This window comes from Botrytis fragariae (assembly GCF_013461495.1).
Source record: "Botrytis fragariae strain BVB16 chromosome Unknown tig00000225, whole genome shotgun sequence".
Taxonomy (NCBI): Eukaryota; Fungi; Ascomycota; class Leotiomycetes; order Helotiales; family Sclerotiniaceae; genus Botrytis; species Botrytis fragariae.
In genome coordinates this window covers 167,734-183,881 of record NW_023501002.1, presented here as the reverse complement: position 1 = coordinate 183,881, position 16,148 = coordinate 167,734, and the positions used below count along the sequence as shown (strand labels likewise).

General features: G+C 43.0%; 6 protein-coding genes across 6 annotated transcripts; 3 read left to right on the top strand and 3 right to left on the bottom strand.

Moving 5' to 3' along the window:
• Nucleotides 1–1,523: 1,523 nt before the first annotated feature.
• Bfra_011127 (uncharacterized protein) lies at nt 1,524–2,784 on the top strand (the record flags this gene model as incomplete). The annotated part of the gene is made up of 3 exons (XM_037341457.1): nt 1,524–1,751; nt 1,806–2,243; nt 2,317–2,784. The coding sequence occupies 3 exons, from the start codon at nt 1,524–1,526 to the stop codon at nt 2,782–2,784; spliced, it is 1,134 nt and encodes a 377-aa protein (XP_037188269.1).
• Nucleotides 2,785–4,563: 1,779 nt separating this feature from the next.
• On the bottom strand, nt 4,564–5,921 carry Bfra_011126 (putative purine nucleoside permease protein; the record flags this gene model as incomplete). Its single annotated transcript, XM_037341456.1, has 4 exons — nt 4,564–5,343; nt 5,393–5,511; nt 5,574–5,721; nt 5,772–5,921. The coding sequence occupies 4 exons, from the start codon at nt 5,919–5,921 to the stop codon at nt 4,564–4,566; spliced, it is 1,197 nt and encodes a 398-aa protein (XP_037188268.1).
• Nucleotides 5,922–6,440: 519 nt separating this feature from the next.
• Nucleotides 6,441–8,387, bottom strand: Bfra_011125 (putative glutamyl-trna amidotransferase subunit a protein; the record flags this gene model as incomplete). The annotated part of the gene is made up of 6 exons (XM_037341455.1): nt 6,441–6,929; nt 7,014–7,551; nt 7,603–8,021; nt 8,073–8,172; nt 8,237–8,267; nt 8,351–8,387. 6 exons carry the CDS (start codon nt 8,385–8,387, stop codon nt 6,441–6,443), a joined length of 1,614 nt encoding a protein of 537 aa, XP_037188267.1.
• A 644-nt stretch (nt 8,388–9,031) lies between these two features.
• On the top strand, nt 9,032–12,527 carry Bfra_011124 (uncharacterized protein; the record flags this gene model as incomplete). The annotated part of the gene is made up of 4 exons (XM_037341454.1): nt 9,032–9,986; nt 10,063–10,536; nt 11,009–11,938; nt 12,001–12,527. 4 exons carry the CDS (start codon nt 9,032–9,034, stop codon nt 12,525–12,527), a joined length of 2,886 nt encoding a protein of 961 aa, XP_037188266.1.
• An 852-nt stretch (nt 12,528–13,379) lies between these two features.
• On the bottom strand, nt 13,380–13,971 carry Bfra_011123 (uncharacterized protein; the record flags this gene model as incomplete). The annotated part of the gene is made up of 3 exons (XM_037341453.1): nt 13,380–13,479; nt 13,554–13,839; nt 13,893–13,971. 3 exons carry the CDS (start codon nt 13,969–13,971, stop codon nt 13,380–13,382), a joined length of 465 nt encoding a protein of 154 aa, XP_037188265.1.
• Nucleotides 13,972–15,185: 1,214 nt separating this feature from the next.
• Bfra_011122ia (putative kinesin motor domain-containing protein) lies at nt 15,186–16,080 on the top strand (the record flags this gene model as incomplete). Its single annotated transcript, XM_037341452.1, has 3 exons — nt 15,186–15,218; nt 15,246–15,587; nt 15,688–16,080. 3 exons carry the CDS (start codon nt 15,186–15,188, stop codon nt 16,078–16,080), a joined length of 768 nt encoding a protein of 255 aa, XP_037188264.1.
• Between the last annotated feature and the right edge of the window lie 68 nt (nt 16,081–16,148).

The following is a 16,148-nucleotide window of genomic DNA, read 5'->3' as shown; positions in this document are numbered from 1 at the left end:
CATCATAATGCAAAACACAAAAACTAGTAGTACTACGTGCAAGCACAGCATTCGTTACTCAAATGCATGGAAGATTTGATAATGATTCCATTGTGTACCAATTTGTACCAGTTCGAACCCTTGAAACGTCGTGGGATCACGCCACTTCCTTCGTCTCCTACTCATTTACCATGTGTGAGATAAGGACATCAAATGATTCCAACGAAGGGTAAAAAGATGAAAGATAGAGAGGTTTATGAAGGAGATTTTGGGGTCGAGGCTTTGTAAGAAGGCACTGTGGATGAGATGAAAAATTCCTACAATTCATATTAATCGATCGGTCTCCCCCACTCCTACAATGAATGGGTTTTGCAACATCATCGGTTTTCACTGCAAAGCTCAACGGATTTGTCGAAGATCGAATGATACCAACGACACTAGATGTTGGTATTCCAATGTAGTGGCTGGTAGCAGTCGGTCTAGAATGGGGGCTTGAATAAGTTGGTGTTACTGTGCTATAACACACATATCGGCAAGGAAAGAGGATACCAAAATAAATGAGTTTCCTCGACTCTTCTGTCTGTTGAGTGAGACGTGAATTGTCAAGAATGATGATCTAAAAATGTATACTTCGTACAATATTCCGCACGGTCGCAAGATTTATTATTAGTGGAGAGGAAGGCCGAAACATAGCCTGCCGCTGGCCTCAATTCTTTTCACGTGATGTCTTATTTGCCACGCCCCCAGCAGCAGCTTCTCCAATCGTGACTCGTAACTAATAGGTACCTTCGACTTACCTCGTACTCAAGTATCTACCTACCAACCAAATACCTGGGTAGGTCATCAGTATCTTCATATATCTACCCAGGTACCTAGGTTCCTTTGATCGAGGTGTGTTTACTTGTGATGTATCTAGCCAACACACCAATGACACCACCAACGAGATACCAACAGAACTGCATAAATCCTGTTCTTCTTTCCGTTTCTTGTCGCATTGTTTATTGTTTCTTTCGTACCTATCTTTGCTTTGGCTGTGTCCTTGAATCCTAGAATATTCCAACATGTCCGTTCGTTTGTTCATTGGTCATCGCCAAGTAACCTCAAGTTCGAGAAATTGCTGTAGGATTGATGTAGCCTTAAAAGTTAGAGCACTTTGACAATATATGCTGTCCCCTCATCCCCTTCATCTCCTTCGTCTTTTGATTTTCACTCAAAAACTCTGGTTTTGTAGCAAGCTTACCATCCAATTATAGAAACATATACCTCCTAAGCCCTCAAGCGCGTAAATCCTTCGACTCCCATTCAACGAGGGGTCTGCGGACAGGCTGACCCTATTCTTGGCATGTCCTCATAAAACCACATCATGCCTCCCTGGAAGATTAGAGTTGTACTCTGGTGATTCAATCGCTTTGCTAGTATGGTACTGGTCGTTTCTACATAGATATTCTCTTTTTTGATTACGTTGCTCAATACCCTTGTTTTATTCATTTCTCCACAATCCTTATACCCTTGCCTCAATTAGTTCTTCCTTTTATTCTTCTAGAATGTATTATTCATTTGCTTTCGATGATACCCCACAAGTGCTGAATCTCTTTTCCGAGTGGTTATGTTGGTGTATGCTTTGGGCTGGTATCAAAGTCTATTCGTTCATTTCCCGAAAGAAGATACCTTATGCCCGAGGAGGTGATATCGAGGAAGAATCAACAAGTCTTGCATTCTTTATCGTTACATCTAGTGTCTGTGCATCGCTTGTTGAAGTGAATTGGATACTGGTTTGTCCCCCATTGTCCTTTGACTTACTACTCAAACTCTAAGACTTCCTGTAGCCATTCCTTACTCCAGCGCTCTACTTTGTCACTCGGAATAATGATGCCGATTATCTTATCCTTCCTAGCAACTCCAAATCCGAGAAATTAGAATACCCAACCAATTATGGTTACAATTTAATATTCTATATTCTTGTCGCCATTTCAACTAGTGTTCTCTTTCTCCCCTCGGCATATAACCCTATCACTATCGGTCTGGGCCTCATATTCCTCATCTGCCAAACGACCATCTATACACGTCTAAGCTCATCATCTAGTGCCCGTGATGAAGCCCCTTCCGTGCATCAACTCTTTTTAGACCTGGAAGGAACATGCTGCTGGGTAGTTTGCTTCCTAACTGTTATCCTCCTGGTTTCACAGCAACAAAGTCCGGTGATTCTTAGTCTCTCGATCTACAGTATCTTCAAGGCACTTCTATGGGCTGCTGTCATAATTCTTGTGAGTTTTATATTGCATTCATAATTCATTCTTCCTTCACAACGATCATCCTCAGTACTAATGCGTATCGCAGTGCAATGGAGGCCATGCTTGTACCTTGACTCTCGTGTCTACGTTTGGACTCTCTACCATATACATACACGTCCTTCCTTCTTCAGCTTTAGCTGTGCTGTCGTGTCTTTGTGCGCTTCTTGTTCTAGCACATATGATATCCACCTTGCCACGGAAATGTTCTACACGCCCAATTCTAGGCTTCTTCGCTATCTTCCCCATTATCGCACTTCTCTTGCATTTTGGGATCCCTGAGACGATCGAGGCCTTTTCGGAATTAGTGAATGGAATTTTTTCCCAAACTCGCTGCGCAAATAACCAAGACACACTGGGTAACGCTACCGAAATTGCTCATGCAATTATGGATGAGCCATCTCGACTCGTGGCAGAATTTGGTCCTAGAGAAGAACTAAAATCGTGGCTAGATGCCATATTTGGACTTTCAAATTCATGCACAGTTCCTACTGCTGTGACTGTCGAGTTACGATAGCACTTGTACACAATATTGTTTCTTATATAAAAATATATCACATACTATGCACAAATTCGCATACTTACTATCATCATCATAGATATAGATTATAGACAGCATTACAATTGATATGGAAATGAATTATCGAGGGCAAGGATAAAACAGAATCAAATATCTAAATATATTTCTCATCAAAAACGTTCATCGACTTGTACATCTTGTGTCATCGGCACATTTTCCGGGCCACGACCCGGAATGTTTCCCTGTTCCCACACGTTCTCTCAAGTATCACAATATGTTCGCCCCCGAAAGCCCCCAGACCCTAATGCAGGTACCAAATTTGTTCCTGAATCCTTATCGCTTGTTCATTCAATCACTTGATTTCAAAATAGCTTACTAATGTATCTTGCACGCCGAGCACATTCCATACTACAAGGATGGAAGTGGTGAAATGAATAAATCTACACTGGATAAAGATAAAATTTCAATATTCGGAAGGTGGTGTTCTGTTTCCTCGAATTACTTTTTATTTGTATACCGCACAACTTCTTTACAAAAAGAACAAGGAAAATACTGATCCTGAGCAATCCTTCGCATTGCGGACGTCACAGCATACCTTCATTGTACATCAAACTGACAATTGTCGGCTGTGGCAAAGCAAGGAAAACTACGCGTTGAACGGCTCGAACAATCGATTGATTACAGAGTATCACAGAACCCAGTTTCACATCACGCAGTGAAATATATTTGTAAGCGCAAAAGTGATTAAAATCGAGATTATGCAATGAAGCGGGTGGAGACATCAGGAAATTTTCTCCGTCGATATAATGGATGTGAAGAATAATTCCAACGACCCTAAAATACATCGGGATATTATCATCGTTCCTATCGTACTTCTGTGGAGGGAACACAAAAACGTTGACGCATTGCATAATTAGTTCTTGGGGAAATCCTTCGTGGTTCTTGGTGATGTAGTGTATCATGATTTCATTTACTATGATGCAGTGTTAGCTACTGTCACCGCAGTCGTGCAAGTGCCTTGGCTTATAGTCATGTAGTACATATATCAAATAACTATTGGGGTTACATCAAGACTACTTCGGTGAACTGGTGGGGAACTTGTAAGTGTGACGCGCTAGTGATTGTATAGGAAATATAAAAGGGGATGCGCATGCTTTATCTTAAGGCAAGGGAACTATTTATGTTATATCGGGACACCGCATTGAAATTCTGCGCATTCACCTCTGTCTTCGAGGTGAAAAGGAGGTCGTTTCAATGGATTTTTCTATGGAATACAGACGTAATGCTTGGCAGATTGCTTCAACAGTCATGTGTTTAGAAGGTCTTTCTGCTGTTTCCACTTGAGATTGCGTGGGCAATTACTCACTCCGTACATCTTTTTTCCCAGTGGGAAATTAGCTTGTGCTCATTGGACGGCTCTGTAAAACACAGTTTTCTTCGACGCACTTCGATATAAGCGGAGACAGAAATTCGAAGGTCTCTCCCATTGTTCAATCTCATGTACAATTCCAAAACGTGAATATGATCTCGGGGTAATAGAAGTTTGGACAAGATCATTAGATATTGATCATGTGTTTTATGATACTGGTCTACAGTCACCGGTGCAGATTGACTTAAAGGATTTGTTGCTAATGCAGCTGCTCACAATAATAAACTGGGCTACTGGGGGGCGAAAAGAGAATTGTTACATCCATTGATTTTCCTTCACCATATCCATATATTACTAGTACATTTTCTTTTCATGACTTGTTCATACAAAATCCAACCAAGTCGCGCTTAGTGGCGCCTCGCACCCCTCCTTTGCTTCATCTTCCTTTTTGGAAAGACTGAGCCTGGTCCAAAATCTGGTTCGCCACCTAGCGTACCAAGTATATCCCCCACATAGTTAGTAGCTTCAACACCTCCAGCAAATGTACTATTCCAGCCATTCACAATGCCCTCAACCACCTTCACACCAGCTAAATAAATATTCTGGATAGATGGATCATAACCTTGGTCTTGTTCGAAAAGATTATCCAAGATGGTTTGATTGGCATGAGGACGATCAAAGTCAGATGCGGTACGCATGATGATGATACGGGAGAAATCAACAAGACTATTAGTGGCAGCTCGAAGAAGAGCCTCCAGAGTGGCGTTGTCTTCTTGTTGCGTAGTGCAGTAAATACCGCTGCCATTTGTCCACAGCGAGGTGGTATTTTCGAACGCATCGGCGAGTAGCTCTCCCGTGAAGTAGACATCTGAGGTTGCGGTGTCACAAGCCACAACTGAAGGTGGTTGAGCACCGAGAGCATATGCTTCGGTGGCACCGTATAGAGCTCGATAGCTCATTGCATCGGCGGTGTCATTTAAAACAGCAGTTCGGGCAAAATCCATGGCGATCTGTCGTAGTGGTTCATTGACTTCAAACACTTCAGTACCGTAAATTTCAGCCACTGTTTCTGTTGGTGAATAAGCTCCTTGAGGCCAATATCCAGTGGTCCAATTAGAAGGCATTTCTCTGGCATCCATCTCATATTGAAGAGCTACAGATACAGCGTAACGAGAAAATGTTACAGCCTTGGTTATATCAGCACAATACTTCAACGGGAGCATTATTGATACTCACACCAATAGTGGCTACCTTAGGAGACACACCTGCAATACCCGCAATGAGGAAGTAGGTCTGGCTCAAGTCGAAGAGGGGCGAATATGCAATAGAATTGATTGTCACAGCAGCATTGATTTCTGGGATTTTTAGCTGGGCCCACGGAAAATATTCTTTGCCGCATAGGATCTCATTTTCTTACCTCCTTCTCCAGTTACAACTTGGCAAATTTCTCCGTCCTGTGTACAATGTACGTCGGGGAAAAGTGGACTTATACCAGGCACAGTGATATTCCTGGCCAGAATATCAAATTCTTTGATCCCATACCATGCTTCTCCTTCATCTGAAAACTGTATTTCGAGTCAATAGGCTGATACTCAAACTACGGTCTGTTGCTTACCATGTCCACAATGAAAACTTTTGGTGTGATTGCTTTTTCATGAGTGCCATTTACAAATCTTGTACGAAGTTGAGAAGAGGCATCTGGAGTTCGTGAAGCTGCAGTAAAAGAACTCAGAAACGCAGTCGCGATGAGATTGAGAAGACGCATATTGAAACGATCACACAGGATGCCAAGGATAAAGGATCAAGAGAAAGAGCACGGGAAAATATTAGGAGCGGTTCAACTTTATGAGCTACATAGCAACTATTTGTATACTCCTTGACGTCTTCATCCTAGATCAAGATGTCATGAGGAGTGGGCAGGCTGACGACGATGATTTGAAGACAGCTTCTGAATCTAGAATTAGTGGGGTTGATGCATGCTTATCTGGAGGGCAGGGGTCCATGCTGTTCAGATAGGAGAAAGTGTTCGGTCACGCTAAGATTAATGGAGTAAGTCTACCCGTTAGTCAGGTACTCCATTCTTGATCGTAAAGAAATACTAGATAACTTATACTATTACTTTCGACACTGGAAATAAAGTTCAACTAAGCTTCGATAAGAGAAAGCAAGATTACCAGTTCCGCCACTCCGGTTCTACCCTCTATCATTCACCATAAACTCATAAACCTGAACCGGTATTCTCAGATCTAATGCTAAAATCTTAGGTTTCCGAGTCGGTATCCATCTAGCCACTAGCAAGCTTAAAGACATCAACCCAGCCTTCACCGTTGGGTCTCTTTCTGCCACCTTCATAAACATGATTCAAATAAATCTCAGCCTCTCTACCCCATCCCAACAATTGATCTTCCGATCCCCAATCATCCATTGCCATAAGACCGATCGGAATCTTTCCTTCACCGGCCGTCTCAACGGGATCAACAGGAACATTAATCGCAGGATTTCCACACAAATTGGCAATCCACACATATTCCACACTACGAAAGGTAAGATTGCCATTCGTAGAACCATATTTGAGATCTCTTTCAGATTTGATATCCCATCCTGGCATAGGGCATGTTGGGGTCACGATAAGTAGTCCCGGATACTTTTTGAACAGAAACGCAAGATGTTGCATGAGGATATTACGCATTTGTTGTGCGAGAGGATAGTCTTGAGCAGTCGTTTGTGCGCCAACTCCAAGAGCTATCTTGTTTGCGGGGTTGAGATCAGCAAGCTAAGATGAAATAGAAGTAGCCTTTCGATTGGGTAGATGATCGGCGCGTGCGCGAATAGCAAGTTCAGCAAGTATTGTTGACACATGAGCCTTTTGTCCTGCAGAAATGTAAGGAATTTCGATTGGGACCACAGTGTAACCTAACTCGTTCTGAAAGTAGTCTACGGCATTTTGACAAGGTTCAAGAACTGAATCATCGGCTCGCGCGAACCATGGCTTGTAAATACCTATCGTTTTTGCTTGTGAAATCGCTGTGAGATTTGTGCTCGGCGGCGCAAAAAACTGACCTGTTGGTTCTGATGGATCTGGCTGCGCCATGACTCGATACATCGCTTCAAGATCTGTCATCGTGGCCGCCAAAGGGCCAGTCACAGCGACAGTACTGCCAATATCTTCTAATCTTCCAAACGTAGGTTTGAATCCGTATATACCGCAAAATGCTGTGGGAATACGGATACTTCCTCCCCCATCGGCCCCAAAAGCAAAGGGCATCAACCCTGCTGCTACGGCGCATGCTGAGCCAGATGAAGAGCCACCCGGATAATACTTTTTGTTATGAGGATTTTGGGGCGTTCCCCAATTTGGATTGAGGCCTGTAGTGTCGGTACCATATTCATACATGCTAGTCTTACCAAGGATGATCGCGCCTTATTCTTCCAGCTTTCGCACTGACCAAGTGGTGGTCTCCGCTATTGGAAACGCATCATTCTCAGCTCGTCCATTCGTGGTTTGATACCCAGCTATATCTGATGAGTCTTTGATGGCTGTTGGCACTCCATCGAGTATTCCGAATGATTTTCCGGCTGCAAAATGTGCTGTTGACTCTTTGGCAGCCGCGAGAACAGACGAGACATTTTTTGCAATGAAAGAAAGAGAATGATGAGAGGGAACAGTAACTTCCCGACGGATGAGGGGAAGGAGAGACTCTATGACTGCGAGTGGGGTGAGCTCTTTAGAAAGATACTTGGCGTGATAATCTAATACCGTATGGTATCGACCTGGAATATTATTCAGAAGATCTTGAAATGATGATGGATCGATATTTGGGATGTAAGGAAGATCTGCCTCGCTTGCGATTGGGACAACGTTAGGCTAGTGATGTTAGAAACGAGATCAACAAATCTGAAAGGAGATATTTTATACAGTCCATCTTTCTTTGGCATGCCCCAAGTCAAGCTCTCTTAGCACATTGAAACCCGCAGTAGTGTATAGGAACCTTTGAATGAATTCGAATTTGGAAACGCTTGAAAATTTTCTTTGATTAGTCTATTGAAAATAGCGACGATTGCCTATCAGACATTACTCACATCCATCCTAACAAAAACCAATGGTATGCCACTTTGAACCGGATTAACTTCGTTTCGAATATGAAATGATACTTTGGGACCTTTCAACCGATTTTGGGTAGCCAAAGAAGCGACGAGGAGGTTGCTCCTTGGAGTCTAGTGATTGGGACATATTGCAGGACTTGAGACTGTTAGCGAAGCTGTAAATGAAAAAAAAGTTAGGATTGGATACAGACAGTCTCTAATCGGGACGAAACTAATGAGCCAATGCTACTTCCTATAGAGGCGACGCTTGACGCAAAATACTGCCGCGGGAAGTCAAAACATCGAAGTAAAGATCTAGATATTTGACCAATGGTTATGGACAGTGTTGAGAGAGAAGACTCCCAGAGAAGTTATAAATTTCATATCGTACGAAGTGGTGTGCCACACGTGTACTGATATTCACCAATCTGCGCCGTTCAGATCCAACTGTTGTATACGGATCTGGACTAGCTTTCGGTGATTACCGCATAAAACAGGTTGATACAGTCAACAGAATTAAGACTTTCGGAACATATATATCAGCGAGACTAATTGCGGTCTTTAATAAACATAGATGTTGGCTCTATTTCTTGTTTCAACACAGCTGGTAACTTTGCACGTGTTCCGCACGTGGTTCTCATTTTGTGCAACCATGCAGATCAATAGCTGACTCAAGTTGCCAACGCATGCGTACAAACAGACACGCAAGGAGCAAACATATACACAAGTTTATTGTTCGCATTGGAACTATTTACGAATTTGACCCAACCCCCAGAAGTTATCCAGCCCACGATGGCTCGAAAGAATGGCTCAAACATGTCACAAGCTGATTTGGCTGTTCCCCCGAGGCAAAAGTCTCGACGAGGACAGAATCTGGAAGTGACAAGATCGAGAAAGACTGGAAATAAGAGTAAAAAGGGGTTGAAAGCGATCAAAACAATACCCATGGGGCAAGGACCAGTTATGAGATTGGCTGACGGAAGTTTCCAGGCAGCTGTTGAGAAAGGAAGACCAGAATTCACTGCCGGAATTGATATTAAGGTCGCAGAATTAATCGAAAATCTGGATTCACAGGAAGAGGTTACCCAGGCCACCGTTGAGAGTTTGGGTGAAAAGGATCAAAGTAGCAAGCAAGAAGTCGAGGGTGTCCCTAGAGTCGAAGAGGAAAATGCTACTGAGATCGCGGGCACATTTACAGAAGTTGGAACCCAAACCGAACTTGATTCTTTTAATTTGGCGACGAACATGTTTAAGCAAATGATAGAACGAAGTGAACAGAACCAGGAGAAAAGACACCGAGAAAGTGAAGAGAATCAGGAAAGGAGATATCAAGAATTATACGCCATCATTGCGAAACGGAGAGACGCGGATCCCAAAGTATCTGGGTCCACTAGTTCAAAGGATGATACAAGTGAAAGCTTGAGTAGATCCCTCGAGAAAAGCGAAGAAGTAGAGTATCATGCTCCTAGTGGTGATGTTGACTACGCCGTCGCTTCTAACGTGCTTGCGGATTCGGTCGATCATTCTCTCAACACATTTGCCGATAGTGTTGATTTGTTGATTTATTCACTCGAAAGGACAAGTCTCCAGAACTCACAAGACACAAATGAATTCAAATATATCAACCCAGATCACTCACGCTGGTTCCGATATCACCACAACTCGACTGATCAACGCGTTGAATTATGTCAGCTCGTACCACAGGTTGTACAAAGCTATCCTATACCTAGAGAGAAAACAGCAATAGGTTAGTGACTTATAAACTCAGAACCTGAGACTTCCTCAACGGGGTATCCTGAATCGCGCTGACACACTCTTGTAAGCTCGGCTCAATATAAATGGTCTTCACCGATGTACCGCAGCCAGTGGCTGGGACCAGCCCTTCCAAAAAAACGATATTGTATCGAACTTGACCTGGACACTGCAAGTGGAAGAACTTTGCAAGATCATCAACCATAAACTTCCCCATCAAAAAGATCTGGACTATGGATTTCCCGGCAGGTACCATGCATGTCACGCGGAAAAACAATTAATTGCTTGGTATCTTTACGAGAACACATTCGCAGGATATCAAGTCAATATGAAACTACCAAATACTCTTCCCTACCGAGAGATCAAAGCTTCGGCCCCACGAGGTGCCCTTATAGTTGTCAGTCGAAAGATCTGCAAAGATTGTAAGGAGTTTATCGAGAAGGTCAAAAAGCACTTTGAAATTTCCGATCACTTTCACGTGGAATCTCGTATACATCCTGAGGATATATTTGATACGGAGAAGACTAAGAAGCTTCTTGAAAGTTGTAATAACTGGAAAGCCTATTGAGTTTATCATCATCATGGGATGGGCGATGAAGCACAACATTTGTTGAGATTGTTGGAAAGCCTTACGTTTTAAGATGTGCTTTACGACATCAACCAACCGAAGTAGTTGATTTGAATATCCCATGATTTTTTTCCAAGTTCCATGAAAGATTTTCTCGAGAATAGACGCCAAGGCACTCAATTAGGCATTTGTTTTGGCCCAGGCAAATACAAGGCTGACTGCAAAATCGCCCACACAGTAACATCGTTTATGCTGTGCGACCACGCATAATGCTATGAGGCTGTGTCAGACTACCAACTGAAGTGAGGGGTAACAAATGCGAAGGCAAGACCTTCAATAATCTACATATACTCAACTTTCTCTTCGACCTCAAATACCAGACAAATATATCCCATCGACCACGCGTCAAAAGAAAGAATAAATAACACTTCTACACACAAATCGCAAAGCCAGGTCTAGTGATCAAACGGAGATGACGGAGACTTTGAGCGCGAGACTAAAGTCTCCGTCTGAATCAAGGAAGGAGGCAGTTGCATCGGAGAAGCTCCAAAAAGCCCAAGAAGACGCTAAGTCTCGACAGAGTCAGACTGAACCCAATAACTTTCTTGTCGTACAAGAGCTATGTTCAAATGAAGCAGATGAAACCCTTGTCAAAGATGAACCCGCCACTCAGTCTCACGGGAACAATGGTTCTAAAAGCGCAAATGATTCCAAAGATATATCGAACAACATCAGTGGCTTGATCGAAGCATTGTCCGAAGCTACACTCGAAACACCAGCCATGAAAAAGACGCCCAAGGGAATCTGGAACGAACTAAAGAATAATGCGGATCCTAAGCTGGATCGCTATCCTACGCTGGATACCACCCCTGATCTTTCCTGGTTCGAAAGTATCTTGAGTAAAGTCAATAGTATTCTGGAAAAGACTGCAGACAGAGGGCAGTCGAAAGGTGGCGATGAAAACTTGGCTATCGAGCGCCGAAATGATGTACTCATAACAATCATAGAAGCAGCTTTAGAGCTGGGTTCAACTATACTTGATTCCCCTAGGATTGCCAGAAAGTTTGCAGCAGAACAAGATGTCCAGAACGAAGATCTCCGTAATGCGGTTCCCTCAGATGGAACTGAGACAAACAACTCCTCAGACAAGAACCCCATTTTCGCATCGACACTATGTGAGAATTGTTCTGGAGCTCTAGCTCCTTGTCAACAAGTCGAAGTCCCGGAAGAGCCCACCCAGGAATCACGGGATCGATCAATTTGGTTTGAATATCATTCGAAAAAACCACAAGGATTGTACTATACTATCGATTTGTACGAGCGGGTCCATAGTTTCCATCTGGAGAAGTACGGAGTGAAATCGGGGGAAAAGACAGTAGGTATGTTCATCCCTCCAGCCTGGTGGTATTTCAACATCATTGTCTAACAAGGTTTCATTTAGCTCGTTTACATGTACCAATAAAATCACCACCACCAACACGACGACCGCCGAACTTCGATGCCTCAAAAGTTCAAATCATCAATGCTATCAGCGGTTGGGTTCCTGTGTCACTCGCAACAGGATGTCCAAATCCATTTATCCCGAACGATACATGGACTGAAAAAGTCAAGGAAATGTGTAAAAGTATAGGTTATGAGTTACAAAATAATCAAAAGGACCAAAGAAAACCAGGTACTTATAACGCATGTCACGGTGAGAAGCAAGTCATAGCCTATTGGATCCACAACTATGTTGCGAAGCTTTATCCTAGCTTCCGAATGACGAACTGGGCCAGGGAATGTGAATTACCTATAAGGCCAGAATATTACGAGGGTCTTTTTATCGTCGTTAGCAACTCTCTCTGTGATTGCTGCGAACGTTTCTTGAATCACGTAGCGGCGTATTACTCAATTTCCTTTACGGTACATTGTCCAGACAAAGTACTTCAATTTTCGCACCTAGGACCAGAGTTGCAACGAGATGACTAGAAAATGGGATGGCGCTGGTCTAAGCATCTTGTTCTTATTACTTTTCTCTTGGTTATATATGATAGGTATCGGATTCCAGGCTGCAATAAAGGCACGCGTCAAATTCAAGATAGCATAATATTGAAATGAGACTCCACATTAATTCTCATGAGGTACACTACTATATCATTTTCAAGCAGAAATCCAAAGGTCATGTGCTATCCATCCATCACTCCTCAAACCAGAAACATCCCATCCCATCCTATCCCACAAACCCCTCTCCTCTAGATAAATCCCTCATGATTACACCACCTAGGCACATCAACATACAGTTTCGTCCCAATATCATCTATCATCTATTTCGAATATTGGGTGAGGATTTAAAGCAACCAAATACATCGTGACTACACGACGCCAGAAAGGATAATAGACATATGATAGCAAGAGATTTAATATTTAACAAGCTTTGCAATTATCAGTGTGGTAAAGAATCAAAACGGAATTACTCCATCAAGCTTGTCAGAAAGTAGGGTAGTACCTATATAGACATAGTGTCAGATCACCAAAGATTCAATATAAACACACGCATTAGATGATATCAGAATGATTATATTGATATTCAACAACAAGACAAAAAGCAAGCAATTTTGGGTATAAAAAGTTGAACGTTCATCCTCCCCCTCCATCACCCCATATCCCCCTTTGTATCTCGTTTATCGTAATCACGTATTCATCACCAAAACCAAACCCCAACCCCATGCCAAACGCCCCCATATTATCATCCATAACCAATTATATTCAAAAGACATTCATAGAAGTGAAGGTATCAAGCCTCGATGCGTATCCATGTATCCCCAACTCGCAGAATAGTATTTAGACAGCGACTTCCATAGCAGGATCATGACGATCGCTGGATCGACTGCTGCGGGAAACGTGTAAAGCGGCCATGATGGTAGTAGCAAGGAACAGCAACCTATTCACCTAGGGTTAGTTCCCATTTTTATGCGACATCAAAGGATTATCGAGAACGGAGAAAGGAATACATACCACAAGAAAGCGGCGAAGACATCTCCAGCAATGCTAGCTTCACAAACGCTCCAGTTGGAATGTCCACAGTTGACATTATTAAGCAGAACGGCCAAGGCAATAAAGCCTGCAAACCAAAAGATCATGGTAACGGCCTCGGCAAATAGGATTCCATATTTATGTGCTGCAGTTGGGAAATGAGTGGGTGCGACAATAAGGTAGATGAGTGCGAGGATAGTCCAAACGGCTGTGAAGACGAGGAAGTTGACGGAATCGGGTGACCACCAGTAGGACCATGCGTCGGCAGCTAGATAATGTGAGTAATGAGTATAAGGAATGCGAGGGGAAATGTGTACATACCATAGGCCATCAAACCAAGGACGATGATGGAGAAGACCGCCTGTAGGATGCGAAGAGGAAGGGTGAATGCGAAAGCCATGATTACGGTATGATTATCGGTGGAAATTAACTTGAAGGTGTTGTGTAGAATCTGATCTCCAAAGAATGATTTCTAGGAATATTGTAGATCGATATCTTCGATATAAATATTAGAGTTGCCGAGAGATGAGAAATATGGGGGTATGGATCAAGTTTTGTTTGATGAAAAAAAATTAAGTTTTGGAGGAGGCTGGTTATGGGTCTTTAGTTGTTGTTGTTATGTTTCAGTAGAAGTGACGATGAATTTATTTGTCGATACTTGCAGCTTGACCGAGTATTTAGTATCCGGTATATATACATATAGAAATAAGATCATCGTGCGTCCTCATGTGTTCCAGGATCCGTAGCAGTAGTTCATCATCGTATGTGAATGGTTGGCGGTGAGGTAATTGATTCACACATTGTAACGACAAGGGATTCATTTCAAGATTTTTGGACATTGTGGCAGTGTGCGACTCGCATGTCTTTTTTGAAGAAATCTTGATGCTTGGCAGAGATGACGTAGAAATGGAAATCAGGGTCCGAGGATTTCGTTGGTGATGGCAGGGGGTTGAAGTTCAGGTGAACATGGGACTTCGCGTTTAATATATGGAGCCAATGAGCTGTCACATCGTCCGAGCCACAAAGGATTCGTTCCAATGCAACCACAAGGTTTTGGATGATTGGATGTTGGAAGAACGGAAGGACGAACGAGACTTGATGGTCACTCTTTGACCATGAGGAGCGATGAGAAGTATAATAAGGCTGGAATTTGAGGGCAGTTAGACTATGGTGAATTTGGTCAAGAGGAAAGGATACGATCGGAAGAACGGAAGAACAGAAGAACGCCAATTGTCCTAAATCTTCACTAGTACCAATTGGGTCTAGCTTATATGCTTCTTCGCACCGCAACTTCCAACACAACATACCGTAATCGGCAAACAACGATGGCTCGAGGATAGTAACTTACCATTGTACGCCGAGTATGTAAGGGACCCAAAGCACATCTTTATTATCTAATGTGCAACACAATTCAGATATCCCATAGCAGTCATGCGTATCTGAATAATACATATGTTCTACAATCTTGCCAAGTGATGCGTAATACCTTTGTCAACTCCTTTGAGAGAGTATGAAGGGATTCATATCAAAACGTTTAGATATTGATCAGGGAATTGGATGAAATTCACCACTCTCAGATTCCTAAGCTACTCGCACCGTTTGTTTACATGTATAATGTCGAAGAATGATTCCTCCAAGACCCTAGATGTACACAACCGCTGGCGTCCGCCATAGAATCCGACTCCACAAACAGCCAGATATATCACAAAAGTAACCCCACCACGCCCAATCTCAAGGTCGAGTGTCTTCCTGATCTGTCAGATCCAAAGACCCTCGTCAGCTAGATTGGCCACAACCTCCTCTCCTCTCCTAACCATCTCCACTCCATGCCCACTAGCGCCGCTCTCTCACCCATGGACAAGTCTTCCTGCATTCAGCAATATCTTTGGTCCTGAAATAAATGACACGACTATATATCAGCAAAGCATCGCACCAGCAATCCCCCAGGTTCTCGCCGGCTCAGACTACAATATCTTTGCATATGGAAATAATGGCAGTGGAAAACCTCATTTGATAGTAGGTTATGAGTATGAGGAAATCAGTGATTTGCGCTTACGTCTTGCTGCCGGGAACTGATTGTTCGAAGCGTTGGGTTCGTGTTATTTATTCATACTAGGATTCGCAAAACAATGAGAATCGAATCGGAACTGGGTTTAGCATTTTTGAACTTCGTAAGAATACCGCGTTCTATCTGTCGAGTGGACGCAATAAGTGTTTTATTCGTGAAGACTCGGACAAAAAAACACGTCTTCGAGGGAAAACTGAAGTTCTGGATGGCGGCAAGTTGCGAGTCCAGGGTCTTGCACAAATCGCTTGTTGGACATTCGAATCAATGAAAGAAGAGTTGCAGAAGAGTCTTGGAAGATGCTCAGTAGGATCATCAAGCGTACACGATCAAAGCTCGAGGATGCACGCAATTCTGAAGCTTGAAATTATGAATCGCCAGCTTATTGAAGCGCAAAATGTATTGATAGAACGGGAGGCAGAGTCGGTTCCGGTTGGCAAATGAGCAACAGATATCAGTATTGAGGACAGATTGACCGAGTCGAAGCGGAGAAATCTGCCTGCGAAGAACGT